Genomic DNA, 27,979 nt, shown 5'->3' on the forward strand with positions numbered 1-27,979 from the left:
CATTGCGGTGGCTTGTCTCGTTGCGGAGCACGGGTTCTAGTCGTGTGGGCTTCAGTAGTTGTGGCCTGTGGACTCAGTAGTTGTGGCTAGCTGGCTCTGGAGCGCAGGCTCAGTAGTTGTGGTGCACGGGCTTAGTTGCTCTGCGGCATGTGGGATCCTCCCAGACCAGGTATTGAACCCGTGTCCCCTGCAATGGCAGGCGGATTCTTAACCACTGCACCACCAGGGAAGTCCTGCTTTCTTAGTTTTATCCAAATATCTGTGAACATCTCTAAGGGAGCACAGTATTTTAATATCTACGTGATAGCTTTGTATCTCAGCCCAAAGAACTGCCAAGAGATGTATTAGTTGTAAATTTCCTTCTAGGGGTTCTGAAGAGTCATCTTTTTTTCAGTTAAGGGGCTGGTTGATAAAGTAAACCTCCTTTTATCAAGATGCATAAGAATAAAGTACTTTGGTTAATTTGGTTAATTGTGTGGTAGGCAGATTTCTAAGATGCTAGCATGTAAGATAACGAAGTCTTTAAACCTTCAAGTGGTGCTCTTTTTAAAAACTGAATTCACTTTCCTCAGACTACCAATTTTCAAAAAATTGGAAAGCCATAAAATATACGTAATGCAAAGTCTAGAAGACAATATGATTTCCCTTGATGATTCAGAAGACAGTTAAGAAAATTTCAATGACTCTAAGAAATTACTCCTGCCACTGGTTATTAGGAAAGTTTGGTGATAGAATCCAATCACTAAGATATAGCCTAGATCAGCGGTCCCCAACCCTTTTGGCACCAAGGACTGGTTTTGTGGAAGACAATTTTTCCATAACGGAGTGGGGGGATGGTTTCGGGATGATTCAAGCGCATTACATTTATTGTGCACTTTATTTCTATTATTATTACATTGTAATATGTAATGAAATAATTATACAACTCACCATAATGCTGACAGGAGGCGGAGCTCAGACGATAATGTGAGCGATGGGGAGCGGCTATAAATACAGATGAAGCTTTGCTTGCTCAGCTCACCGGCTACTCACGCCCTGTAGTGGTCTGTGGCCATTAGATGACGCTTTTTAAATAAAGTTTAAAATGTGAAAGTGTTCCTAAGCTCTCACATTTTCTTGATTCTGGAAAAACAGGAAGGTTTAAAGTCAGAGAGAGCAAAATTAGAGTCCTAGCTCCCTCATTGCTGGTGAATGACTTTGGAGAAATTACTTATCTCCTCCAGCCTCAGTTTCTTTATGCGTAAAGTGGGTGCAATAGAAACGTCTGCCATACAGGTGAAGATAAATAAAATACTGGATGGGAAGTGTTTAGAGTATAGTGATTGCACATTGTTAGATACTAGTGTTACTGTTATTAATCATAATACAGGACTTGATTCATCTGTATGGTATTAACACTGCTTTAACCTGAGTTGTTTTCTACGCTGCTATAGTGAACATTCACTGACCTTTCTCTATCTAGTTGCAATTTTATTGCTATGGTTGTATCCGGATAGACTTGATAGCAAAACAAAATGTTGAAAAATTTCACTAGGACGCCAACAGATATTTTGAGTCCTTTCCAGGTGAAAAAGGTGAAAAGAATGCAGTCTTCTTGTGCCTTCAAGGATCTTGCAATGCAGTAGAAACCTAAACTTAAATACAAGACAGTGAGAGGAGTACTAGATAGAGGTGTGCCAGGGCTTGGTGCTTAGTTACAGGAAGTCAGAGGGTGGTGAAGAATTCCTTGGGGCTTAAGAATTTCAAGAAGCTGTGCTATGGGCAAGATGAGTAAACGATCTTGGTCCAGACCAGTGTGGGAGCCCCAGTAGGACCCCATTAGGAGCTGTGACCAAGAACTTTTACGTTCCAATGGCTCAGGACCACATGACCATAAGTTGTCAAGTGAGTGTTAGTAATAATAGCATTACTCACTGATTATAGGCAAATGATATCCACTAAACCTTTGTTCAGTGTTTTTTAATTTATTTGTTTAAACCTCCAAAGAGGTTTAAAAACAAAGAAATGAAAAAAATCTGGATATAGCTGTGTATAGCATGATCCCTTTCTTCCTCTCTCCTAAAATATTAACCATCCTTCTCTCTCTGGTTTAGCTATGAGAGACTTTTTTTTTCCACTACACATTTCTACCTTTATCATAAAATTACTTAAAATAAAAATGAACACATGTGGAGTCCTTACTTTATTTCAGGCTCTGTTTGAAATGCTTTTAGTCACAGCTCTTTGTCATTGTTCATTCAGGGAGACTGGATTCAACATAGAGCCTTTCTGGGGCTCTGCTGTCCAAATCTGTGCTTCTAGATAGGACCACCCAGGATATTTATCTATCTGTATATAAACCATAGTGGATAATCTAACAGTTTGTGCTATAGTCCATTTAAAATGAAGTCTGTTGCAAGGTTTTGCTTGCATGTCTCTGTTACTTTCATTAGTGGCAAGGACAGGTGGCTATTTCTTATCTGTCACTCTGAGCCAGTGGGAGTGCCTGGTGTCATCTATCAAAATACCACCACAGTGAGTCAGGGTGTTAGTCCCAAGGCACAAGCAGAGCCAGATGCCTTTGCAGACCTCTTCCTGGGCCAGCCCCTTTCTGTTCATGGTGGGCCTCAGCTTCCTCCTCACGAAGTATGTGGGTTTGGACTAGGTGATCTCCAAGGCACCCTTTGGTTTTTACCACTTGAGGGGGTTGTGATGCTCACTGCCACTAATAGAAAGGTCTCCTAAAAGTAGCATTGCTGGGGACCCAGCACACATGAGCCTGTTTTGAAAAAGAACCTTAGTAGTTTCCATCTGCGGAGGAGTCTAGGCAAAAAAAGAGGTTTCTTAGTTGATGTTGAGACATGTGACCTGGAGAGAGGCTGGTGTTTCCTATTAAGTACTGTGGACTGTGAACTCTATCCCTCCTTTTACTGCCTGGCACTGACTTTCAGCTCAATGAATGCTATTGACTTAAACCTGATTGGGGGATAATAAAGGACAAAGAGGAGATTAAGTATCATAATTTATTAATAGCAGCTACATTTACTGAGTGCCTATAAGGCTTTATGCATTCATTCCACTTCAGTGATTCTGAAGCTTTCTTTTGCACAGAATCATCCAAAGCTTAGTAGAAGATTGGGGGTGGGGCCTGAAAATTTGCATTTGTAACAAGTTCTCTAATGATGCTGATGTGGCTGATCCGGGTTTATATTTTGAAAACACTATGGATTTCATTTAATTCCAGTCTTACAAGGTAAACATTATCATCCCCAGTTTACAAATGAAGACAGAAGTGCCCAAGGTCTCATAGTTAATCAGTGGAGAGTTAAGGATTTAAACTGTTTCTTCTGACTCTAAATCTCATTCTTGTCCCACTCCAAGAAAGGATATGCATATATATGTACGCACACAAGTATTTTTGAACATGGTTGTTTTTCTGTATCCAGCCATCCAAATAAGCACACGCATGCGCGCGCGGGGACACACACACACACACACACACACACACACACACACACACACACACCCCTATCTATCTACCTACATATCTACCTATCTATCTCTGACTCTGGAAGAAAGTATTCCAAAATTCTATCACCATTTATCTTTAGGTGATGAGATGCTTTGCATATACATAAATTGTTTAAACAAATAATGTATTACGTCTGTATTCTCACACAGCATAACATTATACACTAGTTTTCTCTAATTAAGTGTATTTAAGCAAGATTTTAATTACAAAGAAGTCTTTGAAGCCCCGGGAGCCTGGCACAGGCAGCCCCACTAGCCCCGCCTCCTCCCCTCCTTCCCCGTCCTCTCCCCTTCGCTGGCCCCGCCCCCTTCGCCGGCCCCCGCCTCCTTTGCCGGTCCCGCCTTCTCCCTCCTGGCCTTGCCCCGCCCCTTCGCTCCTCCCGCCGTGGGGGTTCCTGGGAAGAGGCGGAGAACAATATGGCGGATGGCGAGCAGCCGTAAGTACCCGGGCTCTGCAGGCGCCCCGGGCAGGGCTGGGTTGTGAGAGAGCGCGGCGGTGGGCGGTCGTCGCCTCCACCCGGAGTCCCCCCACCCTCCGCCCCGTCCCCTCGCCCCTCATCCCCTCGCGGCGCCCAGTGTGTAGCGTGATGCTGACCCTTCTTTTATTCTCTCTTTCTTTTAGGGAGAAGAAAAGAAGGAGAATAGAGGAGCTGCTGGCTGAGAAGTTAGTGCTGCCGGGAGGCCGGGGCCCTCTCCGGGGACCCCCGCCTCCCCCCACCCCAGGCCAGGGGACCAGCCGCAGCGGGCCCGGGGGGCTGGGAGGGGGGCACCCGGAGCGCAGGCTGCGCCGCCTCATCCCCCGACCCCCGCCCGCAGCCCCAGGGGCCCGGCGGGCCCTCCTGGTCTCTGTCTCTGGCGGGCGCCGGGCCCGAGTAGCGCGCACAGATCCCGCACCTGCCCGCCGGGGTGCTTGACTTAAAGGTCTTGCGGAAGGACCCTTGCGCCCCCCTCTTCCTCCATCCCAAATTGTCAGAGCCGTGACCTTGTGAGAAGGGAATCTTACTAAAACACATGAAACGGACACTAGGCCGTTTTGGGCCTTTCGTAAACACTGAGACAATAGTATTAATTGCAAACTTTTTATGAGAACTTTATGTCAGGTATTGTACTAAGCACTTCAATCATTTGTGCAAAATCATTGGCTCTTAAAGGAGAGTGTTGACTCCAGAGAGCTTATTTTCTCCGTTAATTACACACCTTATTTCATATCAGATGCTTAGTTTTGTGCAGGTGAGACAGGTTTAAACGAAGTGTTTTCCACCCTGGGCAACACCACATATTTTTCCTTCCTCCTTACGTGGAGGGGAAGAAAGTACTCTTGCAGTGGGCGTGGTGAGTTAGTATTAATTTCTGGGCCAATTCCCAGTAGCAGGGCCTTAGAGTCTTTAGGTATCTTCCTCAGAAAGTTGAATTTCAATTGCAAGAGGACTTGGAACAAGTTTAGTTTCACATTTCTTTCCACCTTTCATTTCCTCTCCACTTTAAAATGACAGCCACAATTTGAATATTTACTGTATATCAAGTATTGTACTAAGGCGTCTATGTGGATTATCTCTTTATCCTCATTCTGACCTTAAGAAGTAGGTACAAACAAGCTACAGATGAGGTTTATGACTGTTAAGTAATCTGCTCAAGGTCAGAATGCTATTAATTGTGGAACCAAACGCAGCTGTGACATCAAAACGTATGGTCTTTATTGCTGGGCAATACTTGGTCCCTTTTGTAAAAATTGGATATACTAATATGTTTGAAGGTAGAAATTGTGGGATTATAGGAAATTTGAAAATTAAAAATAATCACAACGAAACATGATCTTGCAATGAGTAGAAAATACATGTATTTTGTTAGAGGAGCCCCTCGTTACTCGATTGTATATTCTAAAAGATTTCTAGGTGGTAATGCCTATCTGTCACATAATTATAACCTAAAACATTCTTTGTGTTTAGTGGCAACAGAAACCACTTCATAGTCCTGAGAGATTCTTTTTTGAAAATTAGGACCTCTCAGAGAAAAATGTGTTAAAGTTCCTCTCATGAAAAATAATCTTCAAGTCTCACCTTTCAGACTTGGAAAGGACACATGAATTGTGTTAGATGTCAAGCATTAGGATTCTGGAAGTGGAGGGTTTTTTTGGATTTTGTTTTTCCTTGTAGCTTATATTTCCTGTTCCAAGTGTGTTCATAGAACAGATTGGGCAGTTTGCAGTGATCTTTAGTAAATTCCACATGTTTAGAAAGCCCATTTCTCACCGATTGACCAGTATCCCAAGTTTTTTTTTTTTTGGTTGGGGGGTACGCGGGCCTCTCACTGTTGTGGCCTCTCCCGTTGCGGAGCACAGGCTCCGGACGCGCAGGCTCACGGGCCCAGCCGCTCCGCGGCATGTGGGATCCTCCCCGACCGGGCCACAAACCCGTGTCCCCTGCATCGGCAGGCGGACTCTCAACCACTGCGCCACCAGGGAAGCCCCAGTATCCCAAGTTTGATCTTAGGTTGTTTTAGGAACCCAGAAACATGTCGACTGACCGATTTCCTCAAACGTGCAGTTCTTACCTTTAAATAAACTGTATAATAGCAAGAAAAGACATTAAAAGCATAAGCATAACCACATGGAATATTACCCTTTTTATTTGAGCAGGTCTGGTGTGGTTACCTTTTCATTTGGGGAAACCATAATAGTTGTAGGTGTGGCTTTTTCATACTGATCTTTGCAGCTGAATTTACTGTGTTCTGTGCAGAATGGCTGTTGATGGTGGGTGTGGGGACACTGGAGACTGGGAAGGTCGCTGGAACCATGTAAAGAAGTTCCTCGAGCGATCTGGACCCTTCACACACCCTGATTTCGAACCGAGCACTGAAGTGAGAAACGTTTATTTTTAAATAACTCCTCTAATAGTTTTATGTTTCAAAAACAATGAAATGCTTCCTTTTTAATTTACTCTTATAATAAAAATACTAATAAAATTGTGTAAGTTATCTTGAAATACTAAATGGAATATTTGCAACTGATTTTATTTGAATGACTAATATTTGAGTTGTTTTCACATTTCTCATGTAATATGTTGAAATTTTTCAAGAGTAAAATTACTTCATAACCTCATTTAAAATTCTAAGTTATACTTCACTTAAAATTCCAGTTTAAAATTACTTTTGAGACACACCTTTTTAGCCCTGCTATGAGAAATTTAATTTTCACAGGAATATAGATGTGCTTGTTTAAATTTTGAAGTTTATTTGAAATGAGCATCTTTGCTTAGAATTGAATATAATTAATTGCATGTTAAAAAGTATAAAAAATATGTGACTTCTGTATAATAGAGGAATAGAATTTGTAACTGGTAGTGTCTGACTTAAAGCAAATGTTAGTTAGAAACAACTTGTTTTTTATTACAAGGTAGGAAATATTCATTTACAGTAAATTTTACAGTAAATTTTTATGTCCTTTTGTATTGATGAAGAGATGTTTTGAAATAGAAGTATTGTGCTGCTCCTAAAATTAAGGTTCAGACTCTTGGGTTTGACTCAGTGTCTTATCTGAATAACTCTTCTTTCCTTGAATCTTGGACAGAATTGACAGTATTCTCCATTTCTTTGGATAATCCAACATATTTTCTTGTGCTTCTGAATATTTTTTTTGGCCTAATAATTTAAGATACTTCTGTTAAGAGGTTGTTTCTGCTGATAGGCAATATTCTAAGAGCTTTGTCTCTTTTTTCTTCCTGTCATCTCATGTTTTGTAAGTTTAACCCACTGTATTCAAAAGCAGCTATTATTCTTGCCTTTTTTTTTAAAGACCTCTAAACACCTTGTGCAGTGCTTGATCTTCAGTTCTTACAATTTTTACACTTTTCTATTTTTAAGAAGTCAGTTAAATAATTGAGTTTGATGCTTTCCATCCCTTTCGAAGTTAAAAAAAAAGACAACTCTTAACTAGGCATAGTTTTTCTTGTTAGAAATACCGTTTTAATTTCATACAATAAAAGTCAATTTAAAAACATTAAAGTTGGAACTCTCTGAAATCATTAGGGTTATAGAATTTCTGGTTCTACCTTCATAAGTTTAATATAATTTGCTAACTACAGAGGCTGTTCTTTATCATCAGTTGCATTTTTCATGGAAACCTTAGAGGCTATTTTATGGTTTGTTGCTTTATTGATTCTACTTAAGGTTTTTATCAACTAGATTTTAATATGCCTTTTCGTTCTTTACAGTCTCTCCAGTTTTTGTTAGATACGTGTAAAGTTCTAGTCATTGGAGCTGGCGGCTTAGGATGTGAGCTCCTGAAAAATCTGGTAATATAACTATATAATATGAAGTTTTTTCTTTATGATAATTAAACCTTTTTCCTTTTCTGTCATTTCTTTGTTATGATTGTTAACCGTTTCTCCTGAGCCTTTGTTAGATAAGTTTAGCAGGTCAAATTCCAGATAGTAATTAAAACGATGATGTAACTTAACTTTTTAAGCCCGAAAGTCCTCGGCTATAAAGTTGTTAATAGAAATTCTTACTTCTCTTTTCTTCTCTCCTTTTTATCCAACAAATCTTTGTGCTTCCTCTTGCAGAGAGCTCATTAATTCAGTGAAGTAAATAACAAAACTGGTAACTCATATTTAACATGTAATTTCAAAGAGTTTATTATTTCTTTTGTCCCTCAAAATGACCCACTTAGGTGCATGGGACACTGTCTCATTTTATGTAGAGGGGAGACACAGGTTCAGGGATGTTAAATGACAAGTTTTTTCTGGATTATGGTGATGTACCTGGAATCCAATCCAGGCCATCAGTTCTTAGTCAGGTGTTTCACTGAACCATTAGGTCATTACATGATCTAATCATATAGTAATTTTTTTAAGACCATATGGTAGTATATCCATAAAATTTGGGGGAGCTAAACCTTTTTTTTGGTCAGTCTGTTTTAAATGACTGTTATCTTAAGAGGGGGTACTATTTAGTGAACCTGTTTCTGTATACTGGTTGGAAATACATACTTTGTGACTTAATTAGTTTCACTGACTTTTTAAAGTTAATTTATTATTTATTTTAGGCAACATTGGGTCTCCATTACTGTGTGCGGGCTTTCTCTAGTTGCGGTGAGCGGGGGCTACTCTTCGTTGCGGTGCGCGGGCTTCTCACTGCGGTGGCTTCTCTTGTTGCGGAGCACAGGCTCTAGGCATGCGGGATTCAGTAGTTGTGGTGCGTGGGCTCAGTAGTTGTGGCTTGCGGGCTCTAGAATGCAGGCTCAGTAGTTGTGGCACACGGGCTTAGTTTCTCTGCGGCATGTGGGATCTTCCTGGATCAGAGCTTGAACCCCTGTCCCCTGCATTGGCAGGCGGATTCTTAGTCACTGCGCCACCAGGGAAGTTCCATTTCGTTGACTTCTGATAACTACAGTAGTAGCTCTTTACAAGACTTTATCAGTTTATTGAGCAAAAATGGATAAGGGAAGAATTGATGTGCAGCTGTTGTATGCCAGCCTTATGATTAGCATGTGGGAAAGTGGAAATGCTAGAGTAGGCTTCTTGGAAAATGAAGCAGGTAACAGCCCGATGAAGGACCTAAAAAGTCAGCCTTGGGACCAAAGTTTAAATATAAACAGCCACATTAATTTTGCTAGGAAACACTAACATCGCTCCTAGTGAGACTGCAAAAATTAATACGCTTCATGGTAGTCACCTATGCTGGGTTCTGTGGGCATTGTAAGCCATCATGATCTGTGTCCTTAATTTTAAATATCATTGGGAAGACAAGTCTCTCACAAAATAAACAGCAGCATGTATGATATACTCTGTGATAGGGTGCCAAAATGACAGTACCTTATCAGACATAAATACCCTTGCAGCATCAGAACCAAAGGATTTATGGAGCATGGGCAGTGGTTTTGTATGCACAAATTGTGTGCACAAATCCCCTAAATAGTTAACTTTTTCCAAAGCTGTTATTTGAAAATGTGATAGATACCAATTTTAAATGTAAAGTAATTTGAAATTAGATCTGAGGAGTAGTCATCCAGCAACTTTAGGAGTGGCCTTGTTATTTATTGCATTGTAATAACCTCTTACTCAAAAAAAGAAGAAAACTAAGTGTTTTCAGTTTTACCACTTGTTACTTTGCTTGTTTCACACATAAGTACAAAAGAGATATACATACATGTTTTTTCTATTGATTGTAAGCCCCCAAAGGCTCATTCTAAAAAAAAAAAGGTATGACATTAATATTATTGATTGAGCAAATATTTATTCAGCCTCTTTCTCTGTATAACAGGTACTATTTTAGATGCTAAGGTTACAGCATCAAACAAGACAGGTGTTTGTATTTGTGGGGCTTATGTTTTAATGGAAAGGAAAAGACAAGTAAACTGTGTAGTATGTCGGATGGTAATAAATGCTATGGAGAAAGGAAGGATGGAAGGTATCAATATATAGCCTGGTGGGAAGGGAAAGGGTTCACAACAAGGTGCTATTTGAGCAAAAAGGTGAGTAAGAACATTCTAGGCAGAGGGAATATCAGGTGCAAAAGCTGTGAAGTGGGAGCATAACTGTTTATGTTCCAGGAGGACAAGGAGGTCATTACAGCTAAAGCAGAAGTGAGGAAGGAGGGGCATTTTCTAGGAGGATATCAGAGATAATGGGAGGGGCTTGGAGTGAGTATCCCAAAAGGCTTGAGGTGCTACTGTAAGAAGTTTGCCTTTTACTCTGAATCAGGAAGTCATTGGAGAGATTTAAACAGATGAGTTGACTCGGTCTGGCTTTAACTTGAATCACTGTGGCGGATGTGTTGAGAACAGAGAAGGAAGCTGAGAGGCTGGTTAGAAGGTGCAGTCATCTAGGCAAGAGGTGAGAGTGACTTGGAACAGGATGGTAGTACTGCAGGTGGTGAGACGTGGTCGGGTTATGGATATATTTTGAAGATGGAGTCAGCAGGATTTGCTGATGGATTGGTGTGGGACATAAGAGAAGGAGAGGAGTCAAGGATGACATGATAAGGTTTTTGCCCTGAGCAGCTGGAAAGATGGCGTTGGCATTCACTGAAGTGAGGGGGGCTGGGCAAAAAACAGATGTGCAGGTTCCGGTGAGCAAGAATGATTGGCTTTGGTTCTGGAAACTGTAAAGTTTGAGATACCTGTTAGATGATGCTTTATTTTATGAGAATGTCTGAAATCACCAGAACTAATAAGCGCAAGGGCGCTCCAAATTCTGGCCAGTAAATTTGGAGTAAAACTCATGAATGTGGTGAATGGGAAACCAATTTTTAAAAAGTGTTCATATTCTCATGAGTGGGGTGACCAGGTGAAGAACGTGTTTTTGGGAGGGGAATTGATCCACACCCTGCCAGACACTTGAGATGGGTCATGTCAGAGAGACTGAGAGCTGGTCATTGGAGGTGGCAACGTGGAGCTCACTGATGAGCTGACAAGTGTGGTTTTCGGTGGAGTGATGGGAGTGAAGGCTTATTTACAGCAAGTGCAAGAGAGGACTTTGAGGAAGAAAGTATGGACAACTCTTTTGAGAGTTCCTTGCTATAAAGAGGGGCAGAAAAATGGGGAAATTATTGCCAAGTGATTCAATTTGATTACATAAGTAAACTGACCAAGACCAGAAAAGCATAATTGATTATTGAGATTTTTTTTTTTTAATCTTTAGCTTCTGCTGGTAAATTTGAACACTGGTTGTACTGTTAAAATATGTGGCATTATCACTGAAACACAAGAGTTTGTTGCTTTTCTCTAGCTGTTTGCTTGCTCTTGACTCTGCTTTTAAGATATTTCTTTTACATGTGCAGTGTATATACATATGTGTGTGTGTGTTTATAATATAATCTTATAGTTATTTCTGAATGGCGGCATGCTTATGTAAACTAAGATAAAGCTTGTAGGAATATTTCAACAATATTCTGAAAAAGAATAGCAAATAAAGTTAAGTAGTAAGACTAGTAAAATTAAAATATCTAGCAGCAGCAGCAGCAGGAAAGCAACAAACTTTACAGACGTGTTTATGAAACAACTATAGAAATTTTGAGTTATTCTCTTTTGGATATGGACTATTTAAAACTGAGCAGTTACACTTTTTTGACCTTTACAAGAACCCTGAATTTTATATATCTTGTAAGACTCTTTAACCATTGAAAACGATTGTGCAGAATTTATTATTGAGAATTTGTAGATTTAAGACCATTGAAAAGAAATTTTAAAATTTCAGATGTGAGGAAACTTCTGCTTAATTGGATTTTTTTTATTCCCACAGGCCTTGTCTGGTTTTAGACAGATTCATGTTATAGACATGGACACTATAGATGTTTCCAATCTAAATAGGCAATTTTTATTTAGGTAAGTTTTAATATCTTATTTTAAAATTGTGATAATCATTTGAACTTGAGTACACTGCAGTTTAATAATTTTAAAAACCACTGAGAGGATAACACAAGTTTTATTAAGAAAATAACTACACTCCCATCTTAGGTAAAATTTTGCAGCAAAACTTTGGGCATTCTGGTGAAAGCAGTTTTGTAAGCAAATATATGTTTTTGTTGTTTTTAAGGAAATCTACAAAAGGTGTATGTGATTTTGGGGTGATTGTGCCCTGAAGACAATGAGTGCAGCTCTTTTCCTTCTGTTGATTTCATAAGAGAACCATAACTATATATTAGGCCCTCGTGAGATATATTGGTGGGGACTTATGAGCCAAGATTTGAGTGGTGACTCTGGGGCAATGAAGTTGTGACAGAGTTTGAACTTTTTATAGAAGGTGAAAGAAAATGGTGAGTTAAGGAGAGAAAACCCAGAAGCAAGTGAAATGGAACAAAGAGGGATAATTACCTTAGGCATACATGATATACAGAAGGCAATCTAAGAGCAGCTTGTTTGAAGTGACTTTAAAAACTGGAAGTAGGCCTTATATGCAGATATGAGGAAAAGTTCATTAATAAATTTTAGTATGTAGCATTTAGGGGCTTGAATGGCTTAGATAAATGTATCTATTTGTTAATCAAAGAATTATAGATACGGAGAGATAGGGACTTCTTTCTCTCTCTCTAGTGCTTATAGAGTACTGACAGAAAGCACTCAAATAGTCCTAGGTATGCAGGATGAGGTTAGGTTAGCAGAAAAGATAAAATTAAGTTTGTGGAAAATCTTAAAGAGATTGAAGGATGGGTTAAACTAAGTCAAGTTAATAAAATATTGTAATTGTGTGAACCCTACATTTAACTTTTAAGGTTTTCATTTGTTTATTTTTTTAAACCTCGAAATTTCTCTTCTCTTGATAGAAAAAGTTTGTGGGCCCTTTCTAGTCTGACAAATTTTTAGTGTATGACTGCTCTAAAAAAGACACTACTGATTGGGAGATTGGGATTGACATATATACACTAATATGTATCAAATGGATAACTAATAAGAACCTGCTGTATAAAAAAATAAATAAAATAAAAGTCAAAAAAAAAAAAGGAAAAAAAAAGACACGACCGAATTGATTGGTTATTGATAGTAGGCCATGCCCTTTAATTTCAGGCTGAAATAATGATTGAAGATCATAATGACAGTTAACATTTGTGGAGTGCTTAGGATATATTAAGTACTTTCTAAGCTCTTTATCTATATTACCTCTTCTAATCTCAGAGCAAACCCCAGGGTAGGTACTTGTTTTCCAGGTTAGGTAATTAGGCCACAGTGTCCTGCAAGGATGATGTATATAAAAGGCCATTTTGCTCAAAGTGCAGTTTTTAGGTGGAGCAATCTAATCCCCTAATTCTGGAATGATAAAGTAGCAGCTCCCACAGAAACCATCTAGGAGTTCTTTTATTGGGGATCTATTATGAAAGCACATACAATGCAGAACCTAAAAGATTCTTGAAACTCTATTTTATCATCTTTACATACCTAAACAGCTCTGTCCAGAGTAGGTGAATGCAGTACTGAAATCAAGTTGCTTGACTTATGCTAGAGCCTCTTCTATTGCAAGTTAGGACAAAGTCAGAATAAAACTCTTATCAGAAGTTTTGAGTCAAAAAAGCATACTGCTTTATTAGAGAGGAGAAAATTGACCTGTTAAAGCATTTTTTAATTCCAATTTTAAATAAAATATGATTTCTATTAGGCACATTGATTTTTTAATATTCGTTTATTTTTAAAGTGTTTACTCTGTGTTTAGTAGGAAGGAGTACAAAGAGGTAAGAATACGGTAACTTCCAGTTGTTCATAGTCTAGTATGATAGACCTATGTATATAACCAAAAATATGTTGTGAAAAAATAGTAATGAAGAACTTGTTATGTATACATGAGGGAGTGATTTGTTTCTGTGAGGAGAATGAGGAAATATTAGGAAAGAAAATACCATTTGTACTGAGGTTAGAAGAGAGAATTCCTGTCCTTTCCTGTCTGTAGCTATGGTTATTATCTAGGAGTGGCCTTTTGAGGTCTTTTAATTTTTACCTCCTCAAAAATATTGGTAACATTTGCAATTGTACATAATGCCTTTGGAATTATTCCTTCAAAAACATGGTTATGGCTTCTTATGGGACACAAAAGTTACTACTTAATCAGCACACATGGGAAGAAGGGGATAAATGAACATTCTTGCATCCCTAGGACCCCTCGAATTTATTTCAGCCAAGACCTGCATAGTAACACCTTGAAGTTCTGGGGTTTAGGGCAAATACTTGGAAATCTCTGGATCTGGGATAATTTTTTACATTGGGAAACACAACAGTGAGAAGTGGCTAAGAAACATGCTGTTATTATGCTTTACCTTAAAAAAAAGCACTGTTTATATTTTTACTTAAATACTTAATTAGACTTGTCAATACTTGTAAATACTTAATTTGGAATATCAACAAGGTTGACATTTAGTGTTGAATGACTAATTTTTCATCAGAAATACTTAGGTAAAAATATTCCTCTAAATAGCCTCCAAATAAACTCACCGTGGATATTTTTATGTGTGAAAGTAGATTATGTAGATAATCTAGATTTATATTGTGAATGATAATTTAAATATAATTTTTCCTGTAGGCCTAAAGATGTTGGAAGACCTAAGGCTGAAGTTGCTGCAGAATTTCTAAATGACAGAGTTCCTAATTGCAATGTAGTTCCGTATCCTTTTGACAAATAAGTTACTTAATACTTAACTTTTTGAAGCTTTTTATTATTATTATTATCATTATACAAGAGATGTTTAACATAGAGAATACAGATAAGCAAAAGGAAAATAAGCAGCTGCAGGAAGCTTATTACTGTGATACCTGCTGGTAACACTTAGTTTAATGTCCTACCAATCTTTTCTTTTTAAGTTTATATAAATTTTATAAATGTAGCCAGTGCCATCATTTATTTTGCCTTATTGCCCTTAATTTCAGTTTCAGTTGCATATCTCCTCTACTAGAGTTCGTAGGCTGGATCCCATTAATCTTTTTTTTTTTAAATAAATTTATTTATTTGATTTTATTATTTACTTTTGGCCGCATTGGGTCTTCGTTGCTGCGCACGGGCTTTCTCTAGTTGCAGCGAGTGGGGGCCACTCCTCGCCGTGGTGCGCAGGCTTCTCATTGCAGTGGCCTCTCCCATTGCAGAGCACGGGCTCTAGGCTCGTGAACTTCAGTAGTTGTGGCTCATGGGCTCTAGAGCACAGGCTCGGCGGTTGTGGCACATGGGCCCAGCTGCTCCGCAACATGTGGGATCTTCCCAGACCAGGGCTCGAACCTGTGTCCCCTGAATCGGCAGGCGGATTCTTAACCACTGCACCAGCAGCGAAGCCCCCCATTAATCTTTGTGTCGCCTTACCATAGCAGGCAAAGTAAAGAGTCAGTATATTATTAGTTAAATGGAAGGTGTGTCAGAGTAAATATATTTTTATAAGAAATATGTTTTAAAAAAGGACTGTTCACACTTTGTTGAGTCCCATACCTTTAGATCCAGGGAACTTTTAGTATTTTATAGAAATTTAGGAAATGGGATTTTTTATGTTGGAAATACCACAGGATACAAAAATCATCATACAAAAATCAATTGTATTTCTCTGTACTAGCAGTGAACACATGGAAAGTGAAATTTTAAATACAGTGCTATTTACAGCCACTCAAAAAAAAGGAGAAATACTTAGGTGTAAACTTAACAAAATAAATATGGGTCTTGTATGCTGAATACTGCAAAATGCTAATGAAAGAAATCAAAGGAGATCTGAATAATGGAAAGATACTCCGTGTTCAGGAATTGGATGCTTCAGCATACTAAAGACGTCACTTCTCGGGGCTTCCCTGGTGGCGCAGTGGTTGAGAGTCCGCCTGCTGATTCAGGGGACGCGGGTTCGTGCCCCGGTCCGGGAAGATCCCACATGCCGCGGAGCGGCTGGGCCCGTGGGCCATGGCCGCTGGGCCTGCGCGTCCGGAGCCTGTGTTCCACAACGGGAAAGGTCACAACAGTGAGAGGTCCGTGTACCACAAAAAAAAAAATAAATAAAAATAAAGACGTCACTTCTCCCCAAATTTGTATACAAGTTTAACATAATTTCTATCAAAATTCCTGCAATTTTTTTTGTTTCTCCAGATGGGATTATTCTAAAATTCATAGAGAAGGGCTGAGGAACATCTAAGATAATACTGAGAAAGAATAAAGTCAGAGGAATCACTAGCCAATTTCAAGAGTTATTATATAACTTCAATAATCAAGACTGTGTAGTATTGCCAGAGAGATTGGCACAGATCAACAGAACAGAATAGAGAAACCAGAAATAGCCATGAGCTAATATGGCCGATTTATACTTGACAAAGGTGCAAAAACAATTCACTGGAGGAAGGATAATCTCTTCACTAAATTCTGGTGGCAAAAAAATGAATCTCAAACATCAAAATTACAAAAATAAACTCAAAATGGATCATAGGTTTAAGTATAAAATGTAAAACTGCAGAACTTTGGAAGATAACATAGGAGAAAAATCTTTGGGACGTAGGGCTTGATGAAGAGTCCTTAGACCACATTAAATCATGATCCATAAAAGAAAAAAAATGGTAAATTGAACGTCATCAAAATTAAGTTTTTACTCTGTGAAGGATCTTGTTAAGAGGATGAACAGATAAGCTACACACTGGGAAATACTTAGGAAGTAGTTATCTGACAAAGGACTCATCAAGAATATATAAAGAACTTTCATAACTCAAAAGTAAAAAATAAACAGTGCAAATAGAAAATGGACAAAAAATATGAAGAGATATTTTGCTAAAAAAGATAACAAAAAGCCCATGAAAGGTGTTCAGTATCACTAGCTATAAGGAATCCAAATTATGATCACAATGAGATATTACTACACACCTATTAGGGTAGCTGAAATGAAAAATAATAATAAATGCTGGCCAAGATACAGAAAAACTGGATTATTTGTACATTGCTGGTGGGAAATATAAAATGGTATAGCTGTCTGGAAAATAGTTTGGCTATTTCTTAAAAATTTGAATATGTACTTTATATACGACTCAACACTTTCATTCCTGGGCATTTACCCTAGAGAAATGAGTACTATGTCTACATAAAAACTTGTTCTCAGATGTTCATAGCAGCTATATTTGCAGTAGCCAAAAACTGGTAACAACCCAAACATGTATCTATAGGTGAATTGTTAAACTGTGGTACAGTTAATACTGTATATACAATATACAATTATTGTACTCAGTAAAGCAGTAAAAAAGAACTAACTAATGAAATACAACTTGGTTGGATATCAGGAGCATTATGCTGAATGAAAAATGCCAATCTTAAAACGTCATATATTGTATGATTGCATTTTTATAGCCTTCCTCAAATGACAAAATTATGGAGATGGAGAACAAATTAGTGATTGCCAGGGATTAGGCATGGTGGAAGGGATAGGTGTGACTATAAAGGGGTAGCAGGAGGGAGATATTTTTGGTGATGGTATAGTTGTTTATCTTCATTGTGGTGGTTACACATATCTACATGTGTTTAAATGAGAGAACTTTACACACACATTGTACCTGTGTCACATTTGTGGTTTTGATATTGTACTATAGTTGTACACGATGTACCTGTTGGGGGAAACCAGGTGAAAGAAATATGGGACACCTGTGTACTATCTTTACAAAAATAAAAAGTTTAAAACTGCAAAGTCAGGTCCTTATAGGGAGAAAGTGGGGGGGGAAAGTGTGCACACTCTTTGTCTACCCCATTATTAAGATCTGGGAAACTTTGGGTATTTTGTAGAAACCCAGGAGGTAGGATTTCTTGGTTTGGCTCCTGTGTCTCCTATTTTTGTTCTTCCAGTGTTTGCTCTGGTCCCCTTTTGACCTTTTCTAGCTATTCTAGCTGCAGCTTATGCCTTTTGTTTGCCTGGCATTCAAAAGGAATAGAGGTCTGAGTGGGTGAGGGCTAGAATTGAATGTATTTTTTATAACTTTATTTGTAGGCGAGAATAAAAAAAATCTAGGGCAAACATATGTATTGTCCCTCTTTTCTCCATTTTGCTTTCTAAAATATGTAATGCATGATTTGTTTTAGGGGAGTGTAATTTATATGTTATTAAACAAAATTGCTTCATTTGAAAAATTAAAAAAAAATTTTTTTGGCATATATATGCTGTTCAAATGTTAACTACTATGATTCACACCCACAGCCAATTTTGAATGGGGTTCCCTTGGCACCCTCCAGGCTGGGGAAGCCTGCAGATGTGGTGTGGGTTGGGTAAAAAGAGAGTCTTGGAAAACTGAGTTAAATGAGAGAAGAAGAAAATTCATCTCTCCCCCTCTCCAAAGGAAAAAAAACAATAACAAATCATTAGCACCTGAAAAAGCTATTGGAAATGTTTTCTAAAAATTAGCTTTGCAGTAACATTTTTTTTAATTGACTATATCTGACATACAACACTGTATAAACTTAAGGTGTACAGTGTGTTAATTTGTGCAGTAAATTAACTTCTAAGATCCCCTTTCTAAATGGGAACTATAATGTGCCTGTTCCCTTCACTAAACAAATGTTTATTGCCTCTCTGCTTGGTGCTGGTGGTTGAAGGTACACATTCTGTTTTCCCAGGGCTTATGGCTTTATATAAGAACTGAAGCAGAGTAGAGAGTATAACAGAGACACAGTTATAATGATATGGAGGTTTGGAGATGAGAGAAACTATGTGGTTATGGGAGAGTAGTGTTTAGAAAAAAGGTTTTTCATCGGGTGGGATTGTGTTCATTGTGTCAGATTCCTGAATTCCCCTGCTTTGAACATTGATGACTTATGTCTTGTTTTAAATATACATTTATAATTTGATCCTTATGGAATTGTTGAATTCATTTTACAAGTTAAAAATTTAGCAGCTTAAGTTCCTTTACTTATGTTCAGACATTTCAACAAGATTCAGGATTTTAACGACACTTTCTATCGACGTAAGTTTTCCACTTGAAATTAAATTCTCACTAAATTCTTATTATTTTTTAGTTGCTATCTGTTTGAAGATTGCTAGCTATTTGAAGGCTGTTTCTTTATTTGCTTTCATTTCTTGGTGTTGGCTTTTCAGGAATGTTGCTGACTGAAAAGAGAATGGCACCGTTTTAATTCTTAGTTGGCACCATTAGGTGCATTTTTATATGCTCTCTTGAGTAAGGATTACTCAAGGACTAGAAGCTGTGTGTGTTTGTTTTATAATGAAAAATGGTTTTTTGTTTGTTTCTGAGAAATGGTGAATTATTTTTTTTGTGCAGCAGCATTTTAAAAAACGTAACTTGCATTTTTTTCTCGTAGAATTTCATATAATTGTATGTGGACTGGATTCTGTCATAGCCAGAAGATGGATAAATGGCATGCTGGTAAAGACTTAGTGTTTTTACAGTTCTCTGAAGTTCTTCCTGCTGCTCTTAACGTACTAAAAATGAGACTTTTGAGTCATACTTTTGAAAAATCAGAGTTTATTCAATTTTCAGTAATAGGTATAGTTCACTGTTTATTGCCAGTCATTAATTTTCAAGTGAGGATGTAAATTGCTACTAATGTAATCCCTTGGTTTGTTATATTATTACTCAATAATGTGATTGACTTACAGAATTACTAGATAGCATTTCCCTTTTTTTGAATTCTTATCCCCCTCTCCTTATAAGCCCTTCAAATAATTTTCCTAGATATCTCTTCTAAATTATGAAGATGGTGTATTAGATCCAAGCTCCATTGTCCCTTTGATAGATGGGGGGACAGAAGGTTTTAAAGGAAATGCCCGGGTGATTCTGCCTGGAATGACTGCTTGTGTTGAATGCACACTGGAACTGTACCCACCACAGGTAATCACAGAAGCACCCACATCTGTTTTATAGTATCTTGGGGTAGAATAAGGGTTGAATTATTAAGACTAGTCAATATTTAGGTTTTAAAAAAAATTTATTTATTTTTAGCTGCATTGGGTCTTTGTTGCTGCGTGCGGGCTTTCTCTAGTTGCCCTGAGTGGGGGCTACTCTTCGTTGCGGTGCACGGGCTTCTCAGTGCGGTGGCTTCTCTTGTTGAGGAGCACGGACTCCAGGTGCGCGGGCTTCAGTAGTTGTGGCACACAGGCTCAGTAGTTGTGGCTCCCGGGCTCTAGAGCGCAGGCTCAGTAGTTGTGGTGCACGGGCTTAGTTGCTCTGCGGCACGTGGGATCTTCCCGGACCAGGGCTTGAACCTGTGTCCTCTGCATTGGCAGGTGGATTCTTAGCCACTGTGCCACCAGGGAAGCCCTAAGATTTTTAATTAGGGGTCCAGGATGCCACCAGGGAAGCCCTAGGATTTTTAATTAGGGGTAACCATATTTTAAAAATCATGCTAAGAAGAAAGATGATAAAATATGAAATTTTGCTCTGTTTGAGGAAAGATATAATATAGACTGAATATCATCATTTTGATACTGTTCTCATAAGTCATTTGTATTATTTTTTTATTTGGAGAGTAGAGATCAAGAGATCAATTACAAAGTTATATGTTGGGATAGAGCTGTAATCTATTTTCTTTGGTCTCTGCCTGTATTGTTTCAGGGAGATAAAGATACCAGGGATAAGAATGATATTTCTAGAGATGGGGCTCTTTAATTTACATACCCACTTTAAAGGGCATTTAGAATTTTGATTTATAAATATAAATAACTTTATTAGTATCTACTAGGAATTGATTTAACTGTGAATTTGTTTTGATTTTGGCTAATTTTACATCTTCAGATATGAATATTAGGTAAACATAATAGAGTACTCATATTTGAGAATTTATTCAGCCCTTTCCTTCCCATGTTCTAACAAAGCTTAAATTTATATACTTCGTAAATATAAGGCAAACCTATTTTTTTAGGCAGATCAACTTAAGTGAAGTGACTCAGATCCTCTGTGTTAGTTTCAGAAGCATTCTTAATGGTATAAAATGTTTTATTTCTGTAAGTGGAAGGCTAAGATGAATTATAAGAAAGTGTTACAAACTAGATCATAACTAGAAGTTACATTTTAAAGTAATTTCTTGTTTAAAATCCACTAAAAAAGGCAAACTTGGTTTTAGGTTAATTTTCCTATGTGCACCATTGCGTCAATGCCCAGGCTACCAGAACACTGTATTGAATATGTAAGGATATTGCAGTGGCCTAAGGAGCAGCCTTTTGGAGGTAATAAACCTAATTTCATAATCCAGAATTACATAAAATGTTTGTCTATATTATTTATTTGGATAATTACATTAAAAATAAGTTGATTTATGTTGACATGTTTCTGTCTTCCCTTCCTTTTTTTCTCCTCTGACAGAAGGGGTTCCATTAGACGGCGATGATCCTGATCATATTCAGTGGATTTTCCAAAAATCCCTGGAGAGAGCATCACAATATAACATTAGGGGTATTACGTATAGACTCACTCAAGGTAAGTTAGTGAATTGTCATAAATTATGATCTTAGGATGATCCCTTTTTCAGGAGGTGGGATGCCTTGGGGGAAATAATTGATGTGATTTCAGATAGTACTATCCATTTGAGATTCAGTAAAGGTGCCCCAAATTTGGTAGGAGGGAACTGAGTTTACTAGAATCCATACTACTTCCTAACTAGAAGGAATTTAGTAAAATCATTGAATCTTATTTACTTAGGGTTGGAAGAGGCCCTAAATCATCCAGGTCGAAGCATTTATTCACTTCATCTTTTGCTGAAAAGCAATTTATCCCTTCCTGGGGCAGTCTATTTCACATTTGGACAGTATTGTTAAGACAATTCTTCTGTACATTGAGAAGAAATCTCCATCTTTAGTGTGGTCTGAGTATTGTCCCAGAGTATGCCGTATATACATTTAATTCTCTTTAAAGTAATAGCCCTTAACGTATTGAACCCCCCAAATCATTATCACTCCCATCAACCTTCCTAGTTCCTTTAATCCTTTGACAAGTTTCATGACTCAAGTTCCCATCATGTTTTTTTCTAACCATATTTTAGTTATCCATACTTCTTTTAAACTATCCAGGTGAGAATGCAGTGCTCTAGGATGGGTCGTATAATAAACTTCTGATCATTGCTGCAGTCTTCGAGGAGAGCAGACTTTTTTAGTTTTTGTTGTTGTTTACATTGATGCTCTACTTTTGATTCTTTCAGGTTACTGCCTGCTAAAATCTGGAAGTTTTCTCCACATATACAATTGCTAAGCCACATCTCCCTATTACAGATTTGGCAGTTATGGGGGGTGTTAGTTTTTTCTTTTATACTCAAGTATAGGTCCTTATAAGTTTATTCTTAAATTCAATGGGCTTTTCTCTCTTTATATATGTATATTCTTTTATGCCTGCCAACTTGTGTATTTTTAGCTTCATATCACTTGTTTTGATAATCATATCCTTTTATCTCTTTTCCAAATAATTAATTTAAAATTTTAACAAGACTAAACTAGCTGAGAACAGACATCTGAATCATACTTCTGGTCAGGCCCTTTTAGATTTATCTCCTCTGTTGATCATAGCTTCTTGAGTACCTCATGTTTCTTTGTCTTGTTCACAAGGATGTCATGAAAGGCCTTTCCAGATGCTCTGCGGAAGCCTATCCTCCACATTTCCTTGGGTTGCAAAGCTAGTCACAGTTACTAAATGACATAGTCTTGTGACTTGTCTCAGTGAACAATTATAATGCTCAGTTTTAGTGATCAATGTTTCCTAATGTAGATACTCTGAGTTCACCCTTCCTAGAATTTTGTCCAAGATCATCAAGTTCAGCAGAAAGAGCTTTGTCTTTGTGAAAATCTGCCATTTCTCTCCTGTGATTATTTCCTTATGTTTACTAATGTTCTGGTTTGTCATTTGAAAATTCCATTCTTATACACTCCTTGTTGCTCTTATTCACTCCTCGTTCCCCTCTTCTGACCTGCTTTGATCCCAAGCATGATCCCACCTTAGAGCTTTAATACTCCTGATCCTAACACCTGGAATGCTCTTCCTTGGATTCCCCTCAGGGTTGGCTGCTTATCCCTCAGGTATGAACTGCACCATTTCCTGATCATTCAACTGAAAATGACTTCTAAGCCATTCACTATTTTACCTTTTCATAATTGCTCAGAACTAATGGTAACCTTGTTTTTCTATGCGAAGAATATTTCATACTTACACTCTAATTCATCCCTGTTCTGGGGGCCTTTGCCCTTGGTGTTTACTCTACAGAATTGCTCTTTCCCCAGGTCACTGCATGGCTGGGTCTTTCTCATGTTTTAGATTTCAGCTCACATTATCACCTCCCCAAGGAGGTCTTCCCTGACCATCCCGTCTAATGGACTCCTCCATCACTGTAAGGGCAGATAATTTTTTTTTATTGCTCCTCTGTTCAACACCTGGAACAGTGTCTGGCATATAGTGCACATTTATTTGCTAATTATTTGAATTTAAAAATGTATTCTCTTTGTCCTGATCAGGAACTATATAAACTCATTTCAATATGTAGTTTGAATTATCCTTCCATACCTTTTAGCAAGGCTTGGTGTGTACTTCTCAGCCTGAGGATGGAGGGCCTTGACAAGGAGTACAGAAGCCAAATTGGAGGTGAAGTCCAGATTTTTTGAAAAGGGCTGGGGGACAGGGGCTTATCTTTATCATTTTCACATTGCTTTTATTGGACAGTGTCTCTTCATCTCCTCCCTGTTTGTGACTACCTGTTGCTCCTTCCAGTACGTCCTGCTCTATGTGGTTCACTGGAGAGCTTCCAGTAATCATGAGGTTAGCTCCTCCCTATTTCCCCTTTGAGAATTAACTTTTTAAAACAGCTTTCCAAACTTAACTCCCTTCCTTTCGCGCCTTCTTAGATATTTCCCTTTTTTTGAATTTTTTAAAACCTGCCTACACCTGAAGTCTTGGGAACACATCTTTCAGGGCTGTCTCACACTCTAAGATAATATGGCTACTTTTCTCTGAATTTTTGTTTTTCTAAAATGAACAGTACAAATATAGTTACAGAATGTTTATTTTGTACTTAAAAAAATGGTTTAAGGTGGGGCTTTGTTCATTCCTAATTTGTGGATACTGATATGAAGAAAGTGGGGTAGAAATAGAGAACTACATTTAATATTTTGTGTAGTCTATATTGTAGAGTGAAACAAAATGATTAGGCACAGTTTTTGTTTGTTTTAAATTTTTGTGACTAGAACAGCTAAAACTATTAGATGAGGAAAAATTAGGTAACTGTTATTCTCCTACTTTATTTTACTCAAAGCTTACTGAGTATAGTATAGTATACTGTATCGGTTAAGATTATGCACTTTAGGGCAGAGCTGGGTTCATATACCACCCTATCGCTTATGAGGTGTATAGCTGTGGATGTTGTTAATTTCTCTCAACCTCATTTTCCTTATCTTTAAAATCAGAGTGATAAGACTAACATGATGTTATGAAAATTCTGTAATATTTTATTTAATCTTCATACTGTTCCTGGAACAAAATAAACACTCTAATTTTTAGCAGTTATTAATATATTATTGTCTCATCTTTATATGAAACAGTGTGAAGAATTTACTATTCTTTCCTACTGTAACTTGCTTAAGATTCTGAACATGATAGAAAATAATGTGAATGTGAAAGAAGGTTGTTTCATTGTTAAGCTTAAGTCTATTTTCTGACCTGAAATCCTGAAAAATCAAGTTACGGAAAATGATACTAAATCATCATATTGTCTAATTTAAGATACCTACTTTTTAAAAGAAATGACCATATTTTAATCAGTATATTTTTTCAGGGGTAGTAAAACGAATCATTCCTGCAGTAGCTTCCACAAATGCAGTCATTGCAGGTGAGGAAAAATGACCACTACTTAATTTTGTTTTCTTTCCTTCAGGTTTTGATTCAATACCTAAATTGATATTTCTGCAGCTACTTGATCTCAGAAAACTGGTGTTCTTGGAATTTGATTATCTCCTTGGGTGGATGGTGGTATAATCAAGCTGCCCCCAAAACCACAAAACAAGCTATTGGACCCTGTATATATTTTTTCTTACATTATATCATAGATAAAGTACTCTGTAATAAGGGGACATTTTAGTGCCATTTCTTTTTAATCAGTATAACAGGCTGCACAGTAATCTGAAGAAGAGGGAGAAAAACATGAGGTGGTACTCTATCATTTGGAGTAAACAAAACAAATATAAAATGTTACTTTCTCAGTTTTTACAAATAAGAGTGTTTATATATGTATTTTTCTATCTACTTATTTTGTAATCAATAACCTTGTAAATTTATCTGTACTGATTTATAACTGACTTTTTAAAAACTTCTAATTAGACATTTAATGTCTAATTTTCATTGAGTTAAAGCACCTTTATTTTCTCTCCGCTTTAGCTGTGTGTGCCACTGAGGTTTTTAAAATAGCCACAAGGTAATGGGTTTCATTTTTAATATATTTGTAAATCTGTGTTTTGATCTGGCTCAATTACATAAGAATGAACATTTTTTCATTACAGTGCATATATTCCCCTTAATAATTACTTGGTATTCAATGATGTAGATGGACTGTACACGTACACATTTGAAGCAGAGAGAAAGGTTAGTAATAGTATACTAATGAAAACTTTTTTTTTTTGCGGTACGTGGGCCTCTCACTGTTGTGGCCTTTCCCGTTGTGGAGCATAGGCTCCGGACGCGCAGGCTCAGCGGCCATGGCTCACGGGCCTAGCCGCTCCACGGCATGTGGGATCTTCCCAGACCGGGGCACAGACCCGTGTCCCCTGCATCGGCAGGCGGACTCTCAACCACTGCGCCACCAGGGAAGCGCATGAAAACTTTTTTGATCATGCATATTTTTATTTATTTATTATTTTAAAAAATTTATTTATCTTTGGCTGTGTTGGGTCTTCACTGCTGTGCGCGGGCCTTCTCTAGTTGCCGCAAGCGGGGGCTACTCTTAGTTGCGGTGTGTGGGCCTCTCATTGTGCTGGCTTCTCTTGTTGCAGAGCACGGGCTCTAGGCACGTGGGCTTCAGTAGTTGTGGCGCGTGGGCTCAGTAGTTGTGGCTCGCGGGCTCTAGAGCGCATGCTCAGTAGTTGTGGCGCACGGGCTTAGTTGCTCCGCTCTGCGGCATGTGGGACTTCCTGGACGAGGGCTCAAAACCATGTCCCCTGCATTGGCAGGCGGAGTCTTAACCACTGCGCCACCAGGGAAGTCCCTGATTTTTAAATATTAATTACTGGCTGGAAATGTGAATGAAATTGCCCATACCCTTTCTAAGTATTTTCTAACTTCCAGAACCCTACTTACTGATACATCTTTTGTAATACTGTATCCTGAAATAAATACTGTATAGCAAAATAATTTAGGAAAAATGGCCCTTTAGGAAAAGCAGGTTTTAAAACATAAAAATTTGTTCCTAGGGAACATGCATGATTATTAAAACAACTTGATTTTCATTTCATCATTATAAAGAGACTGTTATTGGTACATGTGCCACTGTGATTTGTGTTTTATTTTGTATCTAGGAAAACTGCCCAGCTTGTAGCCAGCTTCCTCAAAACATTCAGTTTTCTCCATCGGCTAAACTGCAGGAGGTTTTGGATTATCTAACCAATAGTGCTTCTCTGTAAGTGTTCAAGACTTTTGTTATGTTGTAGAAGAATTTTTGTGACTTTAAAGCTTTAAAAACTAGGATTGTTTTTTAAAAAGTGATCTTTGATTTTGTTTTTCTTATAATTTAGGCAGATGAAATCTCCAGCTATCACAGCCACATTAGAGGGAAAAAATAGAACACTTTACTTACAGGTGATCAGTGTTCAGTTTTTATTTTTTTCCACAAAATTATATTAAAAGTTTAATTTCACTTAATGTGCTTTACATTATTGTTTTCTAGTCAGTAACCTCTATTGAAGAACGAACAAGGCCAAATCTCTCCAAGACATTGAAAGGTATTTTAAATGGGTATATTTACTAATACTAATCAATTTCTTCCTTTTTTTTCCAGTAAAAGTAATAAATGCCTCTTCTAGATTTGCTCTTAATGCTTTTAAATGGTGCTGCCATCCTACTTATATCTTTAGCAACATTAATAGAGTTTATTGCTCTTTTAGTAGAATATTAAAAAATCTCTAGGAAATCAAATATAATACTACCTTGATTAAATAAAGAGAACTGGATTTTGATGTTTATCTAGCCCATGATTCTTTATAGTTTGTATATGTGTGTATTATCTATTTTGTTGAGTTTTTTGCTTGGGTTAATTGTACATTTTTTCTTTTAGAATTGGGTCTCGTTGATGGGCAAGAACTGGCAGTTGCTGATGTCACTACACCACAGACTGTACTGTTCAAACTTCATTTTACTTCTTAAGGAAAAGAAATCTGCACATAATAGAAAACTCATGAAAATATCATACTTCTTGGATGCTAAGAAATTTAATAGATGTCATTTTTAGCATTAGTGTTGCTGGAATTTGACTTTTTTTTTTTATAATGAGCCACTGTTTTTTAACTTTATAACTTTCCCTTGAAGACAGAATTTTGGGGTTGGTGCTTGTCAGCATTTTCATTAGTAATATGGAAAATGGTGCCTGGAGAGAGAGATTATGAGCAAATGTATTGCTTCTTTTAGAGGAGGAGGCAAATGCCCTCTTGTATATGGATTTTGTTATGGTCAAAGAATGCATTCTTCAGTTTTCATTTGAGCACCCACATATACAAAATATGTCCCTTTTAAAAAATAAGAAAATTAAGTTTTAAATAACATTAAATACTACAACCTGACGTCTAGAGCATATTGAACATAGCCTACTTTTTGCTTGATCTAATATTCACTTAATCGTGGCTGTCCAAATGAATATTATTGCAAAAGTTATCTTGTCCGTAATAATTTGTAAATGGTGTTATAGCTGAATACCTGTGCATGGAAATGGGAAGTATTTTCGTGTGTTTACTTGCAGTGCCATAGAGGCCAGTATGCCCAACATTAAAGCCAAGACATGGATGTTTAAAAGAATTTAATGTTTAAACAGTTATCACTGATGCTTTCACACTATTTATTAATAAAATCATATATTGTCTATTTTTCTCACTG

General features: G+C 37.6%; 1 protein-coding gene across 3 annotated transcripts; it reads left to right on the forward strand.

The window, feature by feature from the left end:
• Positions 1-3,889: 3,889 nt before the first annotated feature.
• Positions 3,890-27,967, forward strand: UBA3 (ubiquitin like modifier activating enzyme 3). 3 transcript variants are annotated; one of them, XM_082639421.1, is made up of 18 exons: positions 3,890-3,947; positions 4,133-4,174; positions 6,246-6,366; positions 7,719-7,799; positions 11,748-11,830; positions 14,511-14,591; positions 18,837-18,880; positions 19,236-19,300; positions 19,610-19,765; positions 20,997-21,099; positions 21,236-21,349; positions 24,681-24,734; positions 25,280-25,316; positions 25,402-25,483; positions 26,413-26,513; positions 26,629-26,692; positions 26,781-26,835; positions 27,168-27,967. In XM_082639421.1, the coding sequence occupies exons 1-18, from the start codon at positions 3,928-3,930 to the stop codon at positions 27,254-27,256; spliced, it is 1,392 nt and encodes a 463-aa protein (XP_082495547.1). In that variant the 5' UTR covers positions 3,890-3,927; the 3' UTR covers positions 27,257-27,967. The 3 variants fall into 3 exon arrangements, with proteins under 3 accessions (XP_082495547.1, XP_082495549.1, XP_082495548.1); XM_082639423.1 differs by lacking the exon at positions 19,610-19,765; XM_082639422.1 differs by lacking the exon at positions 4,133-4,174 and having other exon boundaries at positions 3,904-3,947.
• Positions 27,968-27,979: the final 12 nt, after the last annotated feature.

This window comes from Mesoplodon mirus (genome assembly GCF_964341445.2).
Source record: "Mesoplodon mirus genome assembly, chromosome: 12".
In the NCBI taxonomy this organism is placed as follows: Eukaryota; Metazoa; Chordata; class Mammalia; order Artiodactyla; family Ziphiidae; genus Mesoplodon; species Mesoplodon mirus.

Excerpts from the sequence above, each read along its gene's own strand:
- UBA3 (XM_082639421.1), top strand. The coding sequence starts at position 3,928 with ATGGCGGATGGCGAGCAGCC. Across the intron at positions 3,948-4,132 it reads ATGGCGGATGGCGAGCAGCC|GGAGAAGAAAAGAAGGAGAA; the intron begins GTAAGTACCCGG and ends TCTTTCTTTTAG. Across the intron at positions 18,881-19,235 it reads TAACGACACTTTCTATCGAC|AATTTCATATAATTGTATGT; the intron begins GTAAGTTTTCCA and ends TTTTTCTCGTAG.